The sequence below is a fragment of the Xenopus laevis genome, chromosome 6L (assembly GCF_017654675.1).
Source record: "Xenopus laevis strain J_2021 chromosome 6L, Xenopus_laevis_v10.1, whole genome shotgun sequence".
Lineage (NCBI taxonomy): Eukaryota > Metazoa > Chordata > Amphibia > Anura > Pipidae > Xenopus > Xenopus laevis.
The window spans coordinates 67,344,857-67,365,825 of NC_054381.1; the positions used below are offsets into that span (position 1 = coordinate 67,344,857).

At 38.2% G+C, this 20,969-nt stretch overlaps 3 gene segments (V, D, J or C); all 3 read left to right on the forward strand.

Moving 5' to 3' along the window:
* The first annotated feature begins 644 nt into the window (after positions 1-644).
* On the forward strand, positions 645-1,308 carry LOC121394642. The segment is given in 2 exon segments: positions 645-725; positions 870-1,308. Coding segments are annotated over 2 exon segments (369 nt in total).
* Positions 1,309-9,849: 8,541 nt separating this feature from the next.
* On the forward strand, positions 9,850-10,459 carry LOC121394643. The segment is given in 2 exon segments: positions 9,850-9,889; positions 10,028-10,459. Coding segments are annotated over 2 exon segments (363 nt in total).
* A 7,952-nt stretch (positions 10,460-18,411) lies between these two features.
* LOC121394641 lies at positions 18,412-19,784 on the forward strand. The segment is given in 2 exon segments: positions 18,412-18,577; positions 19,213-19,784. Coding segments are annotated over 2 exon segments (453 nt in total).
* The last annotated feature ends 1,185 nt before the right edge of the window (positions 19,785-20,969 follow it).

Sequence of the window (20,969 nt, forward strand, 5' to 3'; positions counted from 1 at the left end):
GCAGTGACTCCTCATAAGGAAGACAGGAAGTTGGGAAGTGAAAGTGGTTTCTTGTTTTGTGCAAAAAAAAAAAAAAATAGATATTCTTTAATTAAAGCAATAGGCAAACAATGTTCTGCACAAGCCCCATTTATTGGGAATGTTGATAAATTAGATATTTCCCATTTAAGTAACCTTTCTTTAGGTTAAACCCAAAAATAAAAAGTCTCTCACATACTAAATTAATTTATTGATGTCCACAAAAGTTACATTTGTAAATTAACATCAGTTGTTGTCAAGTTCTACCAATCCGTAAAACTTAAAATCCCTTTCATTACAATGTCAATACTGTTTGACTGAAAAAAAAGCTGAAATTAACTTTGTTCTCTCACCTAAGTTTGCAGCCTTTGTAAGACACCAATGAGGAACTGATAAGAAAATATTACGTAATATCTAAACACAGAAAATGATTTCTTTATCTAAGCTTCAAAAACAAAATGTATAACAAACAAATTGTTCAAAAGTGAGACTATTTTACCCCAGGCTTTGGACTTGTATGACCTTTTAACTAGCATTTGCAGGATAGGCTGATAGCATCAGAGCGGAAACAGTGGTTAGCTTACACTCCTCACTATAAGCAATAAAGGCACAGTTTAAGCACTATAGCTGCATTTAGAAGCAGAATCTCAGAAGTGAATATAGAATGTTTCTACTAAAGTTATCAGTCTTTATGATTTTAGTACTATGTAGGTATTAAGCATTTATTTGCATTACCTTGTTAGGTTTTCTCTTAGGCATTACCTCTGTAAGCTAAACCTGTTCATTTGGCTTCTTATTGCTACTGTATACTCTATACTGTATTTTGATTTTTGCACTTTTTTGTACTGTAGATGGTTACCCACGGGTCATCATTCAACAGACTCTTCTTTCCCTAACAAAGATTGGAACAGGAATATCAACAGCCCGAATCAAATGTCAAGTAAAAAGAGAAAGTACAGACTCTTCAATTGTTCACTGGTATATGCAGAAAGAAAATGAAGCAATAAAAAGGCTCCTGTATATAGCAGATTTAAAACCTACTTATGATCCTGGCATTGAAGAAAACAAATTTGACTCTGACAAAAACTCAGATATATATACATTGATAATACAACAAATAAGAGTTGAAGATGCTGCCACTTACTACTGTGCCAATTGGGACTGGGATACACAATGACTGAATGCAGCTCCCAGTCTGTACAAATACATAAGATGCTTTGAATCTGATTTCATTTTATTTAACACACTCACGCTCTAGATTTTTGGTTATCAAAACAAATCCAAGCTATACAAATGTTTATATTGGTGAGAATATTAAAAAAAGACAGTCACTTGTGTAGAAGAAGTGCAAATGTATTAGACTGGTCCTGTATTTGTTTAGAAAGTACCCAGGATGGACTCTACCGTAAGGCTGGAGACAGACTTTTAACACCAATCCAGACAAATGTGATCATTTTTAGATAAAAACATTGGGATGACCTAGGAATTAGGAAACAGATTCCCACATTAGACAGCACCAAGACACGTAAATAAAACACAATTATTTCTATCAATATACAATACCAACAGGTAAGAAACCAAGGGGGAAATGTTCACACTCGCTACAACTTTCCCAGCTGTTGTGACAGTGCTTACATAAAAATGTTGATAATGGATTTATGGAGTGCAATCTGTATGATGGGGTCAGGCAAAACAGTTCCACAGATGACTGTAGGAGACTCAGGTTAGCAACAAAACTTAACAGGCTCCTGCCTGTGGTTTATTTTTCACAGCAGACGTTTCGGCTACAACTTTAGCCGTCCTTAGGAAGAACGTTCTTCCTGAGGACGGCAAAAGTTGTAGCCGAAACGTCGGAGAAATAAATCACAGCCTTTTGCGGCTTTTTTTTGAAGACCTGTTAGTGCAGTTTTATATATATATATATACTGTATATATTATACACAAAGTGGAAAAAGAGGGTTTTGCCCGCTCTAGACTCACCCCCTGTATGTTCAAATTAACGCAACTCCATTATGGTGAACCGGGTGCTCAGCCACCAGCGTTCCCACTGTAATCAGACTTGCAAAAGGATGGAAAGGCGGCACTCTGGTTAAAAGAGAAGAAGGTGGTTTATTGCAAAAGGTCACAAACATGTTGGTTTGTGACCTGTTGCAATAAAACACCTTCTTCTCTTTTAACCAGAGTGCCGCCTTTCCATCCTTTTGCAGATATATATATATTTATATATTTATATATATATATATATATATATATATATATATATATATATATATATAGAAGCAAAAAGTAGCGACACTCACAGGTTTTTCTTCGTGGTGCAAAATAGATTTATTGTGCTCTATAAATCTATTTTGCACCACGAAGAAAAACCTTTGAGTGTCGCTACTTTTTGCTTCTATGATTACTTCATTCAGACGAGCACCCAGGTATTACCCTTGTCTACGGAGTGCACCCTTTTGGATTTGTATATATATATATATATATATATATATATATATATATATATATATATATATATATATATATATACACAGTCCTGGATGAAGCACTCATGACTATTAATCAAATACCTGGGTGCTAAGAAACAGTATTTCTAGAAAACAACAGGGAGGCCCATTTATTAAAGCTCGAATTTTAGTGTATTGTATTAGAGCTTTTTTGAAACCACAATTAAACTTTATTTCTCTAAAATCAAAATGCCATGAAAATTATTAAAAGATCTGAATAAAAAATAGAAATGGAAAAAAACACTGAACAGTCTGAAAAAAAAAGAAAAATATCTCTAATACCTCTAATAATTGAGTTCTTCAGACAATTACTAGCGACAAAATATCCGAAAAACTCTAAGGGGCAGATTTATCAAAGGTGGAAGTGAAAATTCAAATGAAAAAAATTTGAATTTCGAGCTAATATTTGTGTACCTCATCTAGGGAATTGTTCAAATTCAAATGCAATGAAAAAGACTAACCCTGGTGGTCTAGTGGTGCGGCGGGGATGCCCGCCACGCCAGCAGCGGGGACGCCCGCCACGCCGCTCCTCTTCTTAGTGCTGGCTCCTTCTTAGTGCGTGCGTGGCGCGCACTTCCGGGTTTTGTAGGCGCATGCGCGCTGGCGTGATGACGTCAGCGCGCAATGCCACGAAATTTTAAAGTATTAAAGGGATATTCCTACTGTTATCATGGCCCGTGATAGGTTTTGTTCCTGGTGCCTTGTACCTTATGCTGAAAAGCTTCTTGTCTGTGTTTGACCCTGCCTGGCTGTTTGACTACTCTGATCTCTGGAACCTGACCTTTGTTTGAAACCGACCTCGATTCTGCTTAACCCTCCTGATTGACATTCTGGTTTGACCTCTGCCTGTTATTTGACTCCAATTCTGACTCATTCCTTTGGATTGATTACCCGGTTTTTGACCCTTGCCTGCCTGACGATTCTAGCTATCTAATAGTCCAGAAAAATTGTATTTTAGTGGACTTAACGTGCTGCACACCCTGCCGCCATCCCATGCGGTCGAATACATTCCAAGGAAAAGAAAAAACAGCGGAGCACCGTGGAGTCCAGTAAAAGCATTAAAAAATGAAATCTTATTTAATATACATATCTGCCTGCCTCGACCCGGCCAGTCTGACACGAATCTGTCTTATCCTGTTATACCGCAACCTTCGGCCTAACTGACTTTAACAACTGTCGTGCCCTTTGCTTGCCAGAACTCCTCGCCTTGCTCCTCTCGAAAAGTCCAGGTGGCATCCGAGTACGCTGAGGGCTCCTCCCGATGCCAAAGGCGGTCACACTACTGGTGAAGCTGAGCCGAGTCCAGGGAGCTTGGCAATAGTTCTGGTTTAGGGTGCCGACCGTGACATCAAATTAGAAAATTCAAATATCGAAATTTATCAAATACTGTTTTTTTAAAAATTCGACTTCGACCATTCACCATCTAAAATCTGCCGAATTACTGTTTTAGGCTATGGGGGACCTCCTAAAACCCACTTGGAGTCAATTGGTGGACTTTGAAAAATCAAATTTTTTTATTTTAGAAAAACTTCAAATTGTATGTTTTGAATGTGCTATTATTTGTACGATTCTAATTCAGACGAATTCTAAAGAATACGGACTATTCACCCGCAAAAAAAACTTTGATTTTTTAATATATTTCAGTTGGTCGAATTTCAATGTTTTTTAAATTTGCAATTTGACCCTTGATATACCTGCCCCTACAAGTCTGAACGATTTAAAAAGGTCAATAGGATTAGCTCAACTCCCATTCACTTGTATTGGACCTCCACTACTTTAACTTGGCGCAGTTTTGAATTAAAGATTATGATGGTTTTTACACTTAATAAAATACACATCTTTAGAGAAAAATACAATTCATGAAAAAAAAAAAAAGAAATCACAGTTTTAGTAAATCGGCCCCATAGTAAAGTACTCTACGAAAATTAAAATATTACTTTTATTAGTAGCCCAACTTTTTAGTCAAACCTGTCCACTTTCTCAAGGGAAACTAACAAGTTGCTGCTGCTACAATGTCATTAGACAGACAGGTAAGTCAGCCTGTACCCAGCATTGTCTGGTGAATGTATCATCTGTGTTTAGTGTATGTACATCAGACCATCATTTTGGTCCTCCTTAGGACCTTTATCAAAATGCTCATACAATCACTTTCCAAGTTTAAACCAGTACCAGTAACAAGCCCCTTTAGTGGCATCCACATATACCAACCCTATTTAGTATTTAAATTTTAAAGTGACAGTGTCATGAAAAAGGTTTTATATATATAACAATTTTACAAAGTGGCAGTGATTGCAATAAATGTGTATATAAATAGCACATAGTTCTAAAACTGTATTTCTAAAAACAATAGATGTAGAAGGTCACAACCTCTTATATTACAGGTATCATGTTATCAAGAATACTCGGGACCTGGAGTTTTCTGGATAACAGATCTTTCAGTAATTTGCATCTTCATACCTTAAGTCTATTAGAAAATCATGTAAATATTAAATAAACCCAATAGGCTGGTTTTGCTTCCAGTAAGGATTAATTATATCTTAGTTTAGATGAAGAACAAAATACTGTTTTATTATTACAGAGAAAAAGGAAATAATTTCAAAAATTTGGATTATTTGGATAAAATGGAGTCTATAGGAGATGGTAATTCAGAGCTTTTTGGATAACAGGTTTCTTAATAATCACCCGGGTATCCAATCCAATATTTCACAATAGACACCATCATACAGCCAGAATTCACAAAATCTCCTTGTTTGAAAGCAATTCAATTGTAGAGGGGTATTATTGTTATAGTCCAGTTCATACTATATCTAGAACATTTCCCTCCTTAAAAGCATCTGGCAACTGTCACTGCCGCTCTATAACAGATTTATGAAACTGAATTAAAAAGCATGAACATTATAAAGGGAGACATTTTTAAGGGAAATTAGAGCCTTATAGGTTGAAGTTTTTCATTTCATTATAGGAGTATGCTTCAGACTGCCTCATGTAATCAAATAAAAAGAGGCTTTCGTATTAAAAAAAAGAAAAGAGGCTTGTGTCCTGTTTTGCAGCAAGGTTCAACTATAGCTCTTTAAGTTACTTCCCTTTCGCTTTCTGAGCTCTCCTTCTTTCTCCGACTATGAATACCTCAAAGAGGTGCCTACTGCACATGCCTGATTGATTCCCATTAGAGCAGAGTCAGTGAGTATGCCCATTACATATCATGTCCAGAAAACATAGTAGTATAAATGCAGCAGATCCTGAATATTCTGCCACTTAACACTGTCAAGATTCTATAGAAGTCAAAGGGGCATATATATGAATGTCCTTTGTCTAGGAAACATTTTTACACTGTAATAGTTTTGGAATTATTTGCCTTCCTCATCTGCCTACTTCCAGCTTTTAAATGGGGTCAGCAACCCCAGTAGTCTGTAAATAACAGAACTATTGCTCAGTAGCCTAAAATGTTTGTTATTGCTACTTTTTAATACTTATCTATATATAGGCCAGATAGCTGCTGTCTGATTTATCTTTAAAGCTACGTATTTGTTACGATCGAAGTCCCAAACCCAGAACTAGCGCCAAGGTCCCGGTCACGGCTCACTCTTCTGCCTATAACAACCACTGTCACGGTCGGCACCCAATATCAGAACAAATGCCAAGCCCCCTGGTCTCGGCTCGTGCTTCACCAGTAGTGTGACCGTCTTTGGCTTTGACGGAGCCCTCAGCTTACTCAGATGCCACCTGGACTTAAACAAGAGGTACAGGGCAGGAGTTCTGGCCAGCAATGGGGCACGACTGTATAAGTTTTTAAGGCGAAAGGTCACGGTACAGACAGGAGTAGGCAAAATCGTGGTCAGACAGGCCGGGTCGAGGCAGGCAGATAGCAAGAGTCGTCAGGCAGGCAAAGGGTCAAACCGGGTGATCAATCAGGAGGGTTAAGCAGAATCAAGGTTGGTTTCAGGCAAGGGTCAGGTTTCAGAGATCATAGTAGTCAAAATAGCCAGGCAGGGTCAAACACAGGAATCAAGACAGACTAGAAGCTTACAGCACAAGGTACAAGGCACCAGGAATAAACCTATCATGGGCAACCACACAGCAAACAATGTCCCTTTAAATATATTTGAATTTGGCGCCATTGCGCGCTGACGCCATACGTCAGTGTGCCTGCGCCTTTAAATAGCGAGAATGCACATGATGCGCCCACTAAGGAGGAAGCCGGCAAGAGGAGCGGCACGGCGGGCATCCCCGTCGCACCACTAGACCACCAGGGTAAGAGTTCCTGACAACCACCTGTAAGGAATCCTTACCCTGGTGGTCTAGTGGTGGTGCGGCGGGCGTCCCCGCCGATGGCAGCTTCCTAATGCGCGCCGCACGCGCACTTCTGGTTTTATGGCGCGAAATTCAAATAGGATTTAAAGGGACATTTTCTTCTATGTCATTGCCCGTGATAGGATTTGTTCCTGGTGCTGTTAGCTATTGCTATTCTGTTTGAATCTGTTTCTGATTATCTGTTTTGACCCCTGCCTGGCTGTTTGACTACTCTGATCTCTGGAACCTGACCCTTGCCTGAAACCGACCTTGATTCTGCTTAACCCCTCTGTTCGACATTCTGGTTTGACCTCTGCCTGTTATTTGACTCCGATTCTGCCTCGTCCCATCTTATTGACTACCCGGTTTTGACCCTTGCCTGTCTGACGATTCTAGCTATCTGCCTGCCTCGACCCGGCCAGTCTGACCATGAATCTGTCTTACGTTGTTGTACCACGACCTTCGGCCTAACTGGCTTTAATAACTGTCGTGTCCCTTTGCTTGCCAGAACTCCTCGCCTTGCTCCTCTCCGAAAATCCAGGTGGCATCTGACTATGCCGAGGGCTCCTCCCGAAGCCAAAGGCGGTCACACTACTGGCGAAGCCGAGCCGAGACCAGGGAGCTTGGCACTAGTTCTGGTTTAGGGTGTCGACCGTGACACCACCTTTCTCTTTGGGAGGAGCCCTCCTCTACTCAGGTGCTGCCAGGTCTTAACGTGAGAGGACCAAGGAGAGGGTTCTGGGCAGGCAAAGGAACCAAACTTTGTAACTGGAATGGAGAACAAGGAGCATGGTCAATACCAATCAGGGGAAGCAGTACAGAACAGGATCCAGGAGAGTAGTCAAATAACAGGCAAGGGTCAGGTCAGGCAGCAAGCAAGAGGAGGTCAGAGACCGGCATGGTCAAGAACAAGGATCAGACAATATATAAGCGCACCCAGGAACTATGAAGATAGACCTACGTTGGGCAGTGCTTGAGACGGTGCTTGGTAGAGGGTTTTATAGCCAGAGTAAAAGCTTGCATTGATCACTTGTGCCCAGATTGGCAACAGGTGAAGCAAGCCATGGCTATTTACAGTTACAAAGCATAGCCATAAGAGTGAACCGGGGCCTTTGCTGTCTGCTGACATAGAGCATTGGTAAAGCAGACAGAACACCAAGCCCCCAGTTCAAATCCAGGCAGCCTATTACAGTATTGGTTTGAAGGAGAGACTGGAAAATAAATAGAAGAGGGAATGAATAGAAAGGTATAATTAACGATCACTATAGAATTGTAGCCTCACAGAGCAATAATTCTGGGGTCAGTGACCCCCATTTGAAAACTGAAAAGAATTTAAAAAACAGTTGAAAAAAGGTGCATTCTTTAACCAAAAGATAACTTTAAGGTGAAAATTCCTTGCCATAATGGGTGCTGAGGATCATTGCAGAGAAAACTCTTGAAACGCAAGTAATTAGGCAAAAATGGCTTCATTTGTACTGATGAGCAATTACGCAACATGAGTTGTTTTCCCTGCAGAAATTCTTACCATGGCAAAGGAAAAATGCCACATATATCACTGCACTAAAGCTAAAAAAATGTATGAAAGCAAGTAAGATAATCAGGATGCCTTATGAGTAGAATTTTTCATTATTTATCTATAATAATTGTAGATTTTATTATCACAAGAGAATTGGATATTATGCTTGACCAAGAAAACATCCAAATGCCTTATGAGTAGAAATTTTCATTCATTGTTACATAGTTAAGTTGAGTTGAAAAAATACCAAATGCCATCAAGTTGAACCCCTCCAAATGAAACCCAGGTCCATACATACAGACACTCACACAACCCCTCCATACACTCACATATATTATATATGCCAATATCTATTCTAACTATAGATTTTAGTATGACAATAGCATTGGATATTTTGCTTATACAAGAAAACTTCCAAGTGCCTCTTCAATGAATTAATAGAATCAGCCATCACACAATCACCCAGCAGTGCATTCCATAACCTCATTACCCTTACAATGAAGAACCACCTACACTGCTTCAAATGAAAGTTCTGTTCCTCTAGTCTAAAGGGGTGGCCTGTGGTGCAATTATCCTATTTATGGAAAAAAGACCCCTGCTTTCTGTCTATAATACCCTCTATTTAGAGTAAACATGTCTTCTTGCAAGCATATTTTTTCCAGAGAGAACAACTCCAATTTTGACAGTCTACCCTCATTGTTTAAATCTTCCATCCCTTTCACCATACACATTTTACCACATTGGGGGTTTGTTTCATAGCCATTCCCCCAAATGTCACTGACGCACCCTCTAATGCCACTTGCCTTCCTCCTGATGTCAGGACTTTGCACCTGGCTGAGTTGACAAAGGATGCAAACCTAATTACAAATAAAAACAAAAACAATAACAATTTTTTTTACATAAAATGAACACCATGGGAGATGGATTTCCCATAATGTGTAGCCTCCTAGATATTCTGGATATTTCCAGATAAGTGATACCCATATCTGTATTACAGTGCACATAAATGATGGCAGAAGTTATTAAATAAGATGGTGCCTTTATTTATATAACAGAATGTTAAAACTCGCATTCGTGTATACAAGGTATAGGTAAAATAAAGTAAAAAATAAAGGGTGGTTATTCATCAAAAACACAGTAGTACCCATGTACTGCAACACTTATTTCTAAATATTTGTTTACAACAATTACGGTATTAAATATACTAAGTAACAAGCCATTGGGGACCATGGTTGTCCTTAAGAATGGAAAACAAGAATGGAAAACAAGAATGGAAAATGACTAAATATGGCTTAGGCTTCAGAAGAAAACTGTTAAATTATTTTAATAAACAATTTACTATCTCTTAGTCATGGGTTAGTGTACACTGCACAGTCCCTTTAATGTGGCACCTAAACATTAAACTAGTAATTACATCACCCCGGAAGTTGTGGTTACATTACGTTAGACCTTCTGTAAAATCACAAATAATAAGCTGGCAGAGTAGTAATAACTTTCATTTTGTGAATAATTCGTAGAAAGATGCTGAAAGTTTGGGTCTTAATATTGCTTGTTGCAAGTTAGTATTTGCTCTTTTTCTTACATTCAAATTTTGATTGGATTCAATTCCAGAGACATGTAAATCTTTTTTCACTTTTGTATTTAATTTGTTAAATTTGATTTAATCTTCTAACATGTTTTTACTTGTACCTTTTAGATGTTTACTCACGGGTCGTTATAAATCAACCTCATCTTTCTATAACTAAAGCAGAAGTTGGAGCTCCAATAGCCCGAATCAAATGTGAAGTGAAAAGGGACAGCTCAGACCCTTCAACTGTTCATTGGTATATGCAGAAAGCAAATGAAGGATTAAAGAGAATCCTCTATATTGCACATACTAAACCTGAGTATGATGCTGGCACTGACAAAAGCAGATTTGATTCCGATAACAAAAATGATACATATACACTGATTATCCAAGGGATAAAAGCCAAAGATACTGCCACTTATTACTGTGCCAACTGGGATAAGCACACTGACTAAATGCAGTTATCTGCTTGTACAAATAGATGGTATGCTTTCAGTGTTTTCATTTTATTTAGCACACTCACTGTTCTACATTTTCTGTTATTAAAAATAATCCAGGTTAGATGAATGTTTGTAATGATTAGAACATAATTTTAAAACAGCTTTAAAGTGGTGGTTCACCTTCAAATTAACTTTTAGTATGTTCTAGAATGGCTAATTCTAAGCAGCTTTTTAATTGGTCTTCATTATTTATTTGTATAGTTTTAGAATTATTTGCCTTTTTCTTCTGACTCTTTCCAGCTTTTAAATGGGGGTCACTGACCCCATCTAACACAAATGCTCTATAAGGCTACACATTTATTGTTATTACTATTTTTTATTAATCATCTTTCTATTCAGGCCTCTCCTATTCATATTCCAGTCTCTTATTCAAATAAATGGATGGCTGCTAGGGTCATTTGGACCCTAGCAACCAGATTGATGAAATAGCAGACTGGAGAGCTGCTAAATAAAGAGCTTAATATCTCAAAAACCACAAAAAATAAAAAATGAAAACCAATTGCAAATTGACTCAAATATCACTCTCTACATCATACTAAAAGTTACCTCAAATGTGAACAACCCCTTTAAAACAGCTACTGTTTAGTTTTGAAACAAAACAAATTATGGTGTAATATATGTAATGATGTAAATATGATTAATGAACCACTACTGATTTATTTCAAGGAAATACTCTGTATAGTGGGGTCTTGCTGAAACTGGTATTGATAGAGAATAGGCTGATATGAAACAGAAAATGAGCTTCAATTTAAAGCAGATTTCTCATTGCACTTTATTGGCAGGCTTGGCAACAGTACAGGTCAAACAAAATTTAACTATGAAAGAACTGTTTCTGTAAAGTCTCTGGTTAAACAGATGACTGGCCCTCACTCCACTGGGTCTGTATGGGTTTCTCTACCCAAACAAAATAAGGCACAGTACCCTAAATTTCAGTCCTATCTAAGTGGAAAAAGTATTATCTTTGGGGGGGGGGGAGAAAGACCATACCTGCTATTCTCTTTATTTAGCATGATCTCTTCCAAAGACACCATTAAGCAGGGGTTGGGAGAGTAAACATTTAAGGAGAGCGCCACCTCCCCAAAGATAATACTTTTTCACTTAGATAGGACTGACGCATGGACACTGCCTTGACAGGGCGCGTCAGCTTATGCATATATCATTTGTATATCAAGCCTGACCACGTGCACTCAATAAGGAAAGGGATGAGCTGCATTTAATTGTGTTTTTTTAGAATATATATATATATATATATATATATATATATATATATATATATATATATATATATATACACACACACATCTTTGTATGAAACTTTTATATTTTATTTCTGGTTGCAATATTTTATACTGGCCTCTAAGGTCTGTGTATATTAAAAAGATACTGACACCAGAAATTAAACTTTTTTTTTTTTTTGTAACATTGACTTTGCATACTATATATAATTCTGCATTCTCGAAAAACGATCAACATGACCTATAAGTAACTTTAAGGGGCAGATTTATCAAGGGTCGAATTTCGAGTTCATGGTAGTTATTTAAAACATGAACTCGTAATTTGACCAACTGCAATTTATTAGAAAATTCAAATTTTTTAAACTCGGGTGAATGGGATCGACCCACAAACTCGAATTGAATCTGAATCTAATTCAATTCAAATTTGATTCAAGTTTTTTCAATGTCAGGAAAGCAGCAAACAACTCTAAATAGATCCCAGGATGTCCCCCGTAGGCTAAGACAGCAATTCAGCAGGTTTAAGGTAGCAAATAGTGAAGTTCGAGTTCTTAAAGGGCCAGATAAATTTCGTAAATCAAAATCAAATTTAAAAAATAATATAATGATGTATAAATGCGCTTTAACGTAAAAGGGCCTGGGGGTACTTGTAATTAATAGACTTACCCACAGAAAATATCTCCATTCAGCAACAAGAAAGCAAGCAGGGTATTGTCTTGTAAAGATGGGGGGGCAAATTCACTAAGGCGCGAAGCGCCGAACGCTAGCGTTAATTCGCTAGCGTTTGTCATTTTCGCTACTGCGCAAATTCACTAACGAACGCTGGCGTAATTTCGCTAGTGTTACTTCGCAACCTTACGCCAGGCGAATTTTCGCTAGCGACGAAACTACGCAAATTCACTAACTTGCGCAGTGTACTGAACGCTACCTTTTACGCTAGACTTCCTTCGCCACCTCAGACCTGGCGAAGCGCAATAGAGTAGATAGGGATTGTTTAAAAAAAAGTCAATTTTTTTTCTAAGTCCCAAAAAACGCTGGCGTGTTTTCTACATGATTGCTGATAGGCTGAAAAAGATCGAAATTTTTTTGGGGCTCCCCTTCCTCCCCCCTACATTTCCTGACTCATGGCAACTTACCTAGACAGTGGGCACATGTGTAGGGCAAAATAAAATATTAATTTGCTGATTTGAAGGTTTTCTAGGCATTTGTAGTGCAGATACGTGTTCCTCCATTGAAATTTGAATTTCGCGCCGTATGCAAATTAGCCTTCGCTAGCGTAACTTCGCTTTATATAGCGAATCAACACTAGCGCAACTTTGCAAACTTACGCTACCCCTGTGCGCAACTTCGGATTTTAGTGAATTTGCGGAGCGCTGGCGAAAATTCGTCTGGCGAAGTGCGGCGAAGTTGCGCCTGGCGCAACTTCGATTCTTAGTGAATTTGCCCCGGGGAATCATATTTATGGGAGGAGAGGGCAATTCATCCTCTTGGTGAGGCCCCATTTAGAATATGCAGTGCAGATTGGTTTTCAAGTGCTTAAAAGGATAATAATAAAATACAAATTTAATATAATGCTAACTTGGGCTAGGCAGACCAAAAGAAATTAATGTCCAGCTAGTGATAAGAGCATCGGTTACATATAACTCAAACACTTCAGGCTAGAGCCTTCGCTAAGTGAAAGATTTCAGGAATGGTGTAGTGTAACTACAACTTTCAAACTACTGTGCAGTAAAAATAGGAATAATGGACCCCAGGAGGTTGTTATGGTGAAACAAAGGCAAATATTTACAGTCATGAGGTATATGCAATATATTAGCAGGCTGAAACAGGTTGGATGACACAGCTGAGAAATGGGACTCTCATAGGCATTGTAGTCAAGCAGTAAGGAACATCCCCATACATACCTTTAAGTGGTCCGGATCCCACCCAGAGGAGTGGTCAGGGAGAAGGAGTCTAAGCCTGGCACCCTATCCACTGTGGTCCCTTCACTAAAGGAAATCTAGGAGCCTTGGGAAGCTACTCCCTGCTACAGATCCTTGATGGAGCACAAAGCTGCTTGTGCTATATGTTCTCTCTAATTTATTCTCCTAGAGAGTCTATGACAGATATAACCTTGTCTCTAGCTATGGTAACAAACAGTCGATCAGGACACCAGCAGCCAATGAGGAAGACCCACCCCTTTCCAAACACTATATGGAAGTGTGGTAGGAAGTGGTCATTACACCTCTTGGACAATAACTGGATAGATGAAATGTACACTAGATACATGGGCATTTGCCCAGCAACTAGGAAAAAGGAGGAAGGGTAGGGATATAAAGCCACAGGGGCATTTTGACCCTATGGATCCCTACAGTAATGACTACATACATTCAGTTACAGCAAAGGCAGATTCTATCTAAAAGTATTTATCTATGTATTTTTTTGCCCTTATAGGAACACTCATTTAGTCAATGAGGAGGGTTCTTTGTTTATTACTTTCTTGAACAAAAAGCTGAGGAAAAAGCTTAATAATTTCAAAACCAAGAAAAAAGAATACTGACTGCAGCTTGTCTCAGAATATAACTGTCCAAAGCATCCCAACTATGTATCTAAAGACTTAAAACTAATATTTAGACAATATACAGTATGTATTAAGTAACAGGCCACTGGGGAACATAATTGTCCTCAATTAAGAACATAAAATAAGAATAAGAAGAAAATAGCTAAAATTATTTTAATAAACTATTTACCATCTCCTATACTATACACGGCATACATATCACAGTCCCTTTAATGTGGCACCGACACAAACTGATGACATCAGTACGGAAGTTGTGGTTACATAAGACCTGCAACAAGTCCCAAATGATAAGCTGGTAAAGCAGCAATAACTTTAATTTTGTAAGCAATTCTTAGAAAAATGTTAATGCTGAAGGTTTCCATCTTAATGTTGTTTGTAACAGGTGGGTATTTGTCCTTTTTTTAAATTCAGGTACTGTATTTCAGATATCTAGAATGTTAATCTATTTTTCACTTTGTGTTTAATTTGTTACGTTTCAACTTGCACCATCTAGATGTTTCACCATGGGTCATCATAAATCAACCTCATCTTTCCATAACTAAAGCAGAAGTAGGAGCTCCAATAGCCCGAATCAAATGTCAAGTGAAAAGGGACAGCTCAGACTCTTCAATTGTTCATTGGTATATACAGAAAGAAAATGAAGGATTAAAGAGAATCCTCTATATTGCAGATGCTAAACCTGAGTATGATGCTGGCACTGACCAAAGCAGGTTTGATTCGGATAAAAAATCAGATATATATACATTAATTATCCAAGGAATAAAAGCTGAAGATGCTGCCACTTACTTCTGTGCCAACTGGGACTGGAATAAGCACACTGACTGAATGCAGTTTTCAGTCCATACAAATAGTGAATATGTTTGACAAATGTTTTGCTATTATTGCATCTATTTCATATATCAAAAGGAGCATTATTTATTATTGCTAAAGCCTTTGAGTTCACCCTGAACTTACTCACAGTTTCTCTAATCAATGAATTTGGCTTGCTGCCAACCGGATTTAAAAGAAATAATAAAAAAATCATTTTTTTTAACTTGTGAGTTTTGGGAAAAAAATAAAAAAACGTGCCACCTGTTTATTTTTTTCCAAAACCCCCCTAGCACCCTAGTGCTCACATACCAGGCACCTGGGAAAATGCTGCTCTCTGCAATGAGTGCTGGATCAAAAATCCAGTTGGCCAGTCCCATGCCCTGACCTGGACCAACTGACCCACAACCTGATCTGCATCTATCACCCAACATGTCCCCCTACCAAGACCAGCTACAAGACCTGGCCCAATCTGGGACCATAAAACCGAAAGTGGCATCATAGCAAACTGGAAGAGACAACACTTCAGAGCATGCTCAAACACATAAGGGAAAAACATGTGCCATAGTGGGAGGGATCAGTTCTGCATCTTAGCCGGGTACCCACAGATGGGTTACCCACAGACTGCCCACATTGTCAGGGCATCGGAGACTTTAAGCAGAAGCCTGACCACACTTCAGGAATTCTGCTGGTACCCAACCCAATGCAGGACTCTACCTCCTGCCACTATCTAACTTGCACTCTGCTGTGCAATTAGGGGATGGGAAGGGAAGTGTGGCACCACTAGCCTACCCTTCATCATTACAGTACTGACTAAAGCAGTCAGCGCTGTAGTCATAGGGGAAGCCAAATGTGCATATCTGCTCCATTTATTAAAGGCATTCATCAGCATGCATTAATAGACACAACGTAATTAAAAAATTAACAAACCGGGGATCATCAAAATAATAAATGCTAATAAATACAAAGTTAAGTAACATAAAAGATTAAGAGCTAAGTGTCAAAAAGACAAGAGGAAGAGATCCCTGTCCAGTGGAGCTTTCAATCTAAGCTCTGCACCATCTATTTACAAAGTGCTAATTTCCAACATATTCTTCATGTTTTTTCCCACAATGCAGCATTTTTCCGATAATACCAGAATCAATGCATTCATCAGTGGGAGTTGCCCAAGACGCAATTACAGCCAGCACATCAAAAGTACAGTTGAACTTGTACTTTGACACATATCTAACACAATTACTCTGAAGCTGGGCAGAGCCAAGATGACCCCCCACGGTATGCGACCCCCGAGCACACATGCACCATGGCAGAGTGGAGGACAGGGGAGGGGAATGAACAGACTAGGGGGTAAAAGTACTTTCAACCCTGATCTGAACAAGCCTGGATTTGTGGCGAGGCCACAAAGGCCTGGGCCTAGGGCGAGCGGAGCATTGGGGAGCTTTGAGTTCTCCTTAGGATGCGGCTTGGTGGCATGCGGCTTGGTGGCATGCTGCCCCTAAAGGAGCAGTGAGAACTCAAAGCTCCCTTGTGCTCCGCTGCACGAGAGCGCGCTTGTGCACGTAGTTTCGCACCATAAGGGAAAAAGCCAGAAGAATTTGAGCGATTTGGGTTTTTGCTCGATTTATCAAGTTCTTCTACGATCCAATTAATTTGGGTTATTTTATTAATAAATAAGGTCAAATCAAGCATGGGCATTTAGTTGTGATTTTTTTAAATAAAATATGAGATAAATTCGGATTTTAGTAAATAACCCCCTGAATGTTGATAAGTGCAAATTTATGAACTTATCAACATGAATGCAAGTAATACACATGGTAGTGTACTGGGTGCATCCATAATTGAGAAGTATTTGGGGATTTTGGGGGTAATAAGACTTCAGGAAATGTTACTCATTGGCTACTAAACCAAATAAAGTACTGTCTTGCCTAAAAAAGCTTTAACTTGAGGGCCGAAAATAAAATTTTTTATAGAATTCCTGGTAAGAGCCACTTTGAGTTTGCAGCTCAGTTTTGGTTTCAAGTCCTTAAAAAAGGATATTAATGAGCTGGAGAGAGTGCAGAGATGTGCAACTAAAGTGGTAAAAGTAATAGAAAAATTAAACTATGATGAAAGACTGAAAATACAATGGAGCAGGCACTCAAAATGAAGGCAATCTTCCATCAGGCAGTTGAAGCAAAGTAAAACAGTTTACTATTCACCACCTAAAACCCGCCGAATTCATGTAAAAGTCAATGGGAGAGGTCCAGTGACCAAACTGGAGATGTTTGTAGCCTTCCTGACATCCGAGTTTTTTTCGGAGAAAAAACTCAAATTGAGTTTGGTCAAATTCGAAACATATTCGATTTAAGTTTTCAGGTCGGTAAAATTCATTATTCGTTATTCAATTTTTTTCTTAAATAACCCCCCAGTCGAATTTTGATATATTCGAATTTAAGGGAGTTTAAAAAAACATGAATTTGAAATTCTACCTTTGATAAATGTGCCTTCCCACGTTTGCATGATTTTTTAGTAGAATGTAGTATGAAAATCCAATTAATGGAAAAATCTGTTATCTGGAAAAACCCAGGTCCCGAGCATTCTGGATAACAGGTTCCATTCTGTATAGAATACATTAGTTGCCTAAGTAATGTTAACATGATTATAATGCCTGCGAAATGAGTAAACATTTTTGCAAAATTTGCTTAGGCAGTTTAAGTAACCTTTCTACCATGTTGTTAATGTGGTGATTTGACCAGTGGAGGGCAATGTTTCATTAGATTCTAAGAATTGAAGATACCATTTTGCTTATTAGAGAAACCAGTATGGCAGCCCCCATCAACACAAAGGGGGTTATTTATCAAAATACGAAAATATCTTCTGAAATGTACTCTGACCAAATCCGCACAGTTTATTTCCCCTTATGTATCAATATAATTTCCCGAAAATGTCCTGTGCAGGAAAAAACTAAATTTTCTGCCAAAAAAACTTTTTTTTCCCAGATTATTGCATGAAACCCAGCGCAGATCAGATCTTTGGGACTTCTCCCCTTGATTTATACACAACCCCAGCAGGTCTGAGATGCCAGATTTTCGGATTCAGACTTTTTTCATCCTCAGGGTATAATAAATCCTGAACAATTCGAGGTTTTTTTTCACAAAAAATTTGGATTTTATGGTAAGAAAAACTCATTTTTTTAAAAAAAATTTGGCATTTGGACTTTAATAAATAACCCCCTAAAAGTTACAAATTTGAAGATAGGTAATGCATGGTGTAGTGATGAACATGGGTGTGCGCCAGAATATGTCTTAATGTTTAATTAAAAACAGTACATTACAGAATACACTATATTTTCACTTTAAGAGCCCTATTAGCTACATTCCCTCTAAACTCTTATGCTCTTAATCTCTCACATCAAATTTTGTGACTTTGGGGTTTCATTTAATTTCATTTCTTGTGTGTGAAATTACAAATACGATGAGCAACTTCCTTTATTATGATAAGCGAAGCTGATTTTTTTCTTTTGAGTCAGATGCAAGGCAACCAGATCAAAACTACAGTATGATACTCCTGTATATTTATGTTTTGGCTACTTTCTTGGCTGGTGAGTTTATGGGATGTTATCCCTTTTGTAATATATTTAATCTTCATACATGAAATTTGGATTTGACCCTGATAATGTGAATAACAATTGTTTAGGTTTACTCCGTACTTAATGAACTGAGCCTATGCTTTTTAGACATTTTCATCATGACAGGTTCTGTGAAGAAATACCTAAAATATAAGCATATTACATGATCCATAGGCACATACTATAGTTGATGTGATATTATAAACAGGGTAAAATATTTTTTATTGCAGAGCTAAGAGCTAACTGTTTGCTTGCTTTTGACATAAGCCAACAATTTATTTGCATTTAGAAAATACCAAAAAAACATTACATATTTAGCTCTTTAGTACCTTTATAACATTTATCAGAAAATTTTTATAAACTGGAACTGGGAATTTAGTAAATTCCCTAGGTTTGGTTCATTGGTTGTAACTGCATTAGATGCACCGACAGTCAGATTTTAAGGAATTTCTTAGGGGAAGAAATCCCTACTCAAAGTCTTGTGTACAGTTCTTTGTTTTTCATATTCTTGTTTAAGGACTAGCTAGAGTTACCTTTTCATCATGTTTGTTATGTATGCACTATTTATGGTGTACTCTTATTTTACCATCTTTTTTCTCTATTTTCAGTTGGATATTCAGCAGTCACCATAAAACAGTCTTCTATATCTATCACAAGAAAAGGTGAAGAAAAAAAATCGGCACTTATCCTATGCCAAATAGAAGGCAGCTTTACCTACATTCATTGGTATAAACAGAAAAATAACAGAGAACTGAAAAGAATTCTCTATTCAACGGATGGAAGAGCTTCTTATGAAGAAGACAAATACAAGGACAAGTTTGACATTAGTTCACGTACAGATTTAAGAATTACTAATATAGAGAGAGATGATGAGGCCACATATTATTGTGCCTGTTGGGATACAGCACAACGAGGGAAGTTCATCACAACTCAGCACAAAAACAGGATGATCCTTTGCAGAGAACATTATTGTATATCATGTATAGCCACTTATTATTATTGGGATTATGGGGAGTGAAGATAAAAATAGAAGTCATTATTACACTTTAGGAGAGCACCCATTATGCAAATTTGTCAATATGCAAACATTTTTGTTCATCTCAATTGCAGTTGCTATCATAAATGAGCTTTCAGATACAGTTATGGGACCTGTTATCCAGAATGCTCAGGACCTGGGACTTTTTCCAGATAAGGGGTCTTTCCATAATTTGGATCATCAAATCTTAATTCTACTAAAAATAATTTAAACATTAAACATGCTAGGTTTGGGTTGTCTCAAATACTCTAAGGATTCATTATATCTTAGTTGGGATCAAGTACAATATACTGTTTTGTTTTTACAGGGAAAAATGAAAAATATTTAAAAAATTTGAATTATTTTATTAAAATGGAGTCTATGGGAGATGGCCTTCCCATAATGTAGAGCTTTCTGGATAATGGAGTTTTGGACAACGGATCCCGTACTAGAACTGTTAAGTTTGTCAGAGCCAAGTTTAGATTGTGTCTGTGAACTCTGTGGTCCAGAAACAACCATTGGACTCAACAAAACAAACAGAACACTTTGGAGAAATCAAAAGGAGTCATCTGGGGAAAAGTTATGGGAATGGACATTACACCTTATGAAATAGGCATCCAAGAAAGTACTGAACCTTTCATCCAAAGTATTATCTTCTGTAATGGACTACCCTTTTTAACAAGTAGCAACTGCAATACAAGGCCAGAACTAGGGGTAGGCAGAAGAGGCACCTGCCTAGGGTGCAATAATAGATGCGCTTGGCAGGTACCTGTTAAAGGGATTTCTGCCTACCCCTAGTCTCCATTCTCTCCCCTCTGCCACTCTACCCTCCCTCTGTCGCCCTCAACTTCCCACCACTCTGCCGTTCTGTCCTCACAGCACCACGGGGGGGAGCAAGGTGGCCACTGGGTTGCCTAAGGTGCCTGGTCAGCTTCACCCACCCCTGCTTCAATATCTTTGAGACCATTGTATATAGTTTTGTACTTGTAGTTTTTAAGAAATATTATAGGGCACAGAGAAACAGACTAATAGTGGAACTGATTTGGTACCACTGAATTTGAATAAGAAATAAAGGTTGTTAGGGGTAGATAATACTTAATACAAGCACAGGAGTCCATTTAACCCTACATAATATAGGGGTCCCCTTATAGATCAGTACCAGCAGATAGAGGTATAGGCTCTTTGGGTATTACATAGTGAAGCTAAGGGATTAGAGAAGAATCCAATCCTTGGATGTCGCGCTCAGCGTTCTCAAAGCAGGTACTTATTTTTGAATTCCAGGCTCTGAGGTTAGTTTTTATTGTATAAAAATCAGGTGCATTGCTAAATAGAACCTCCTGGAGGCTGCCA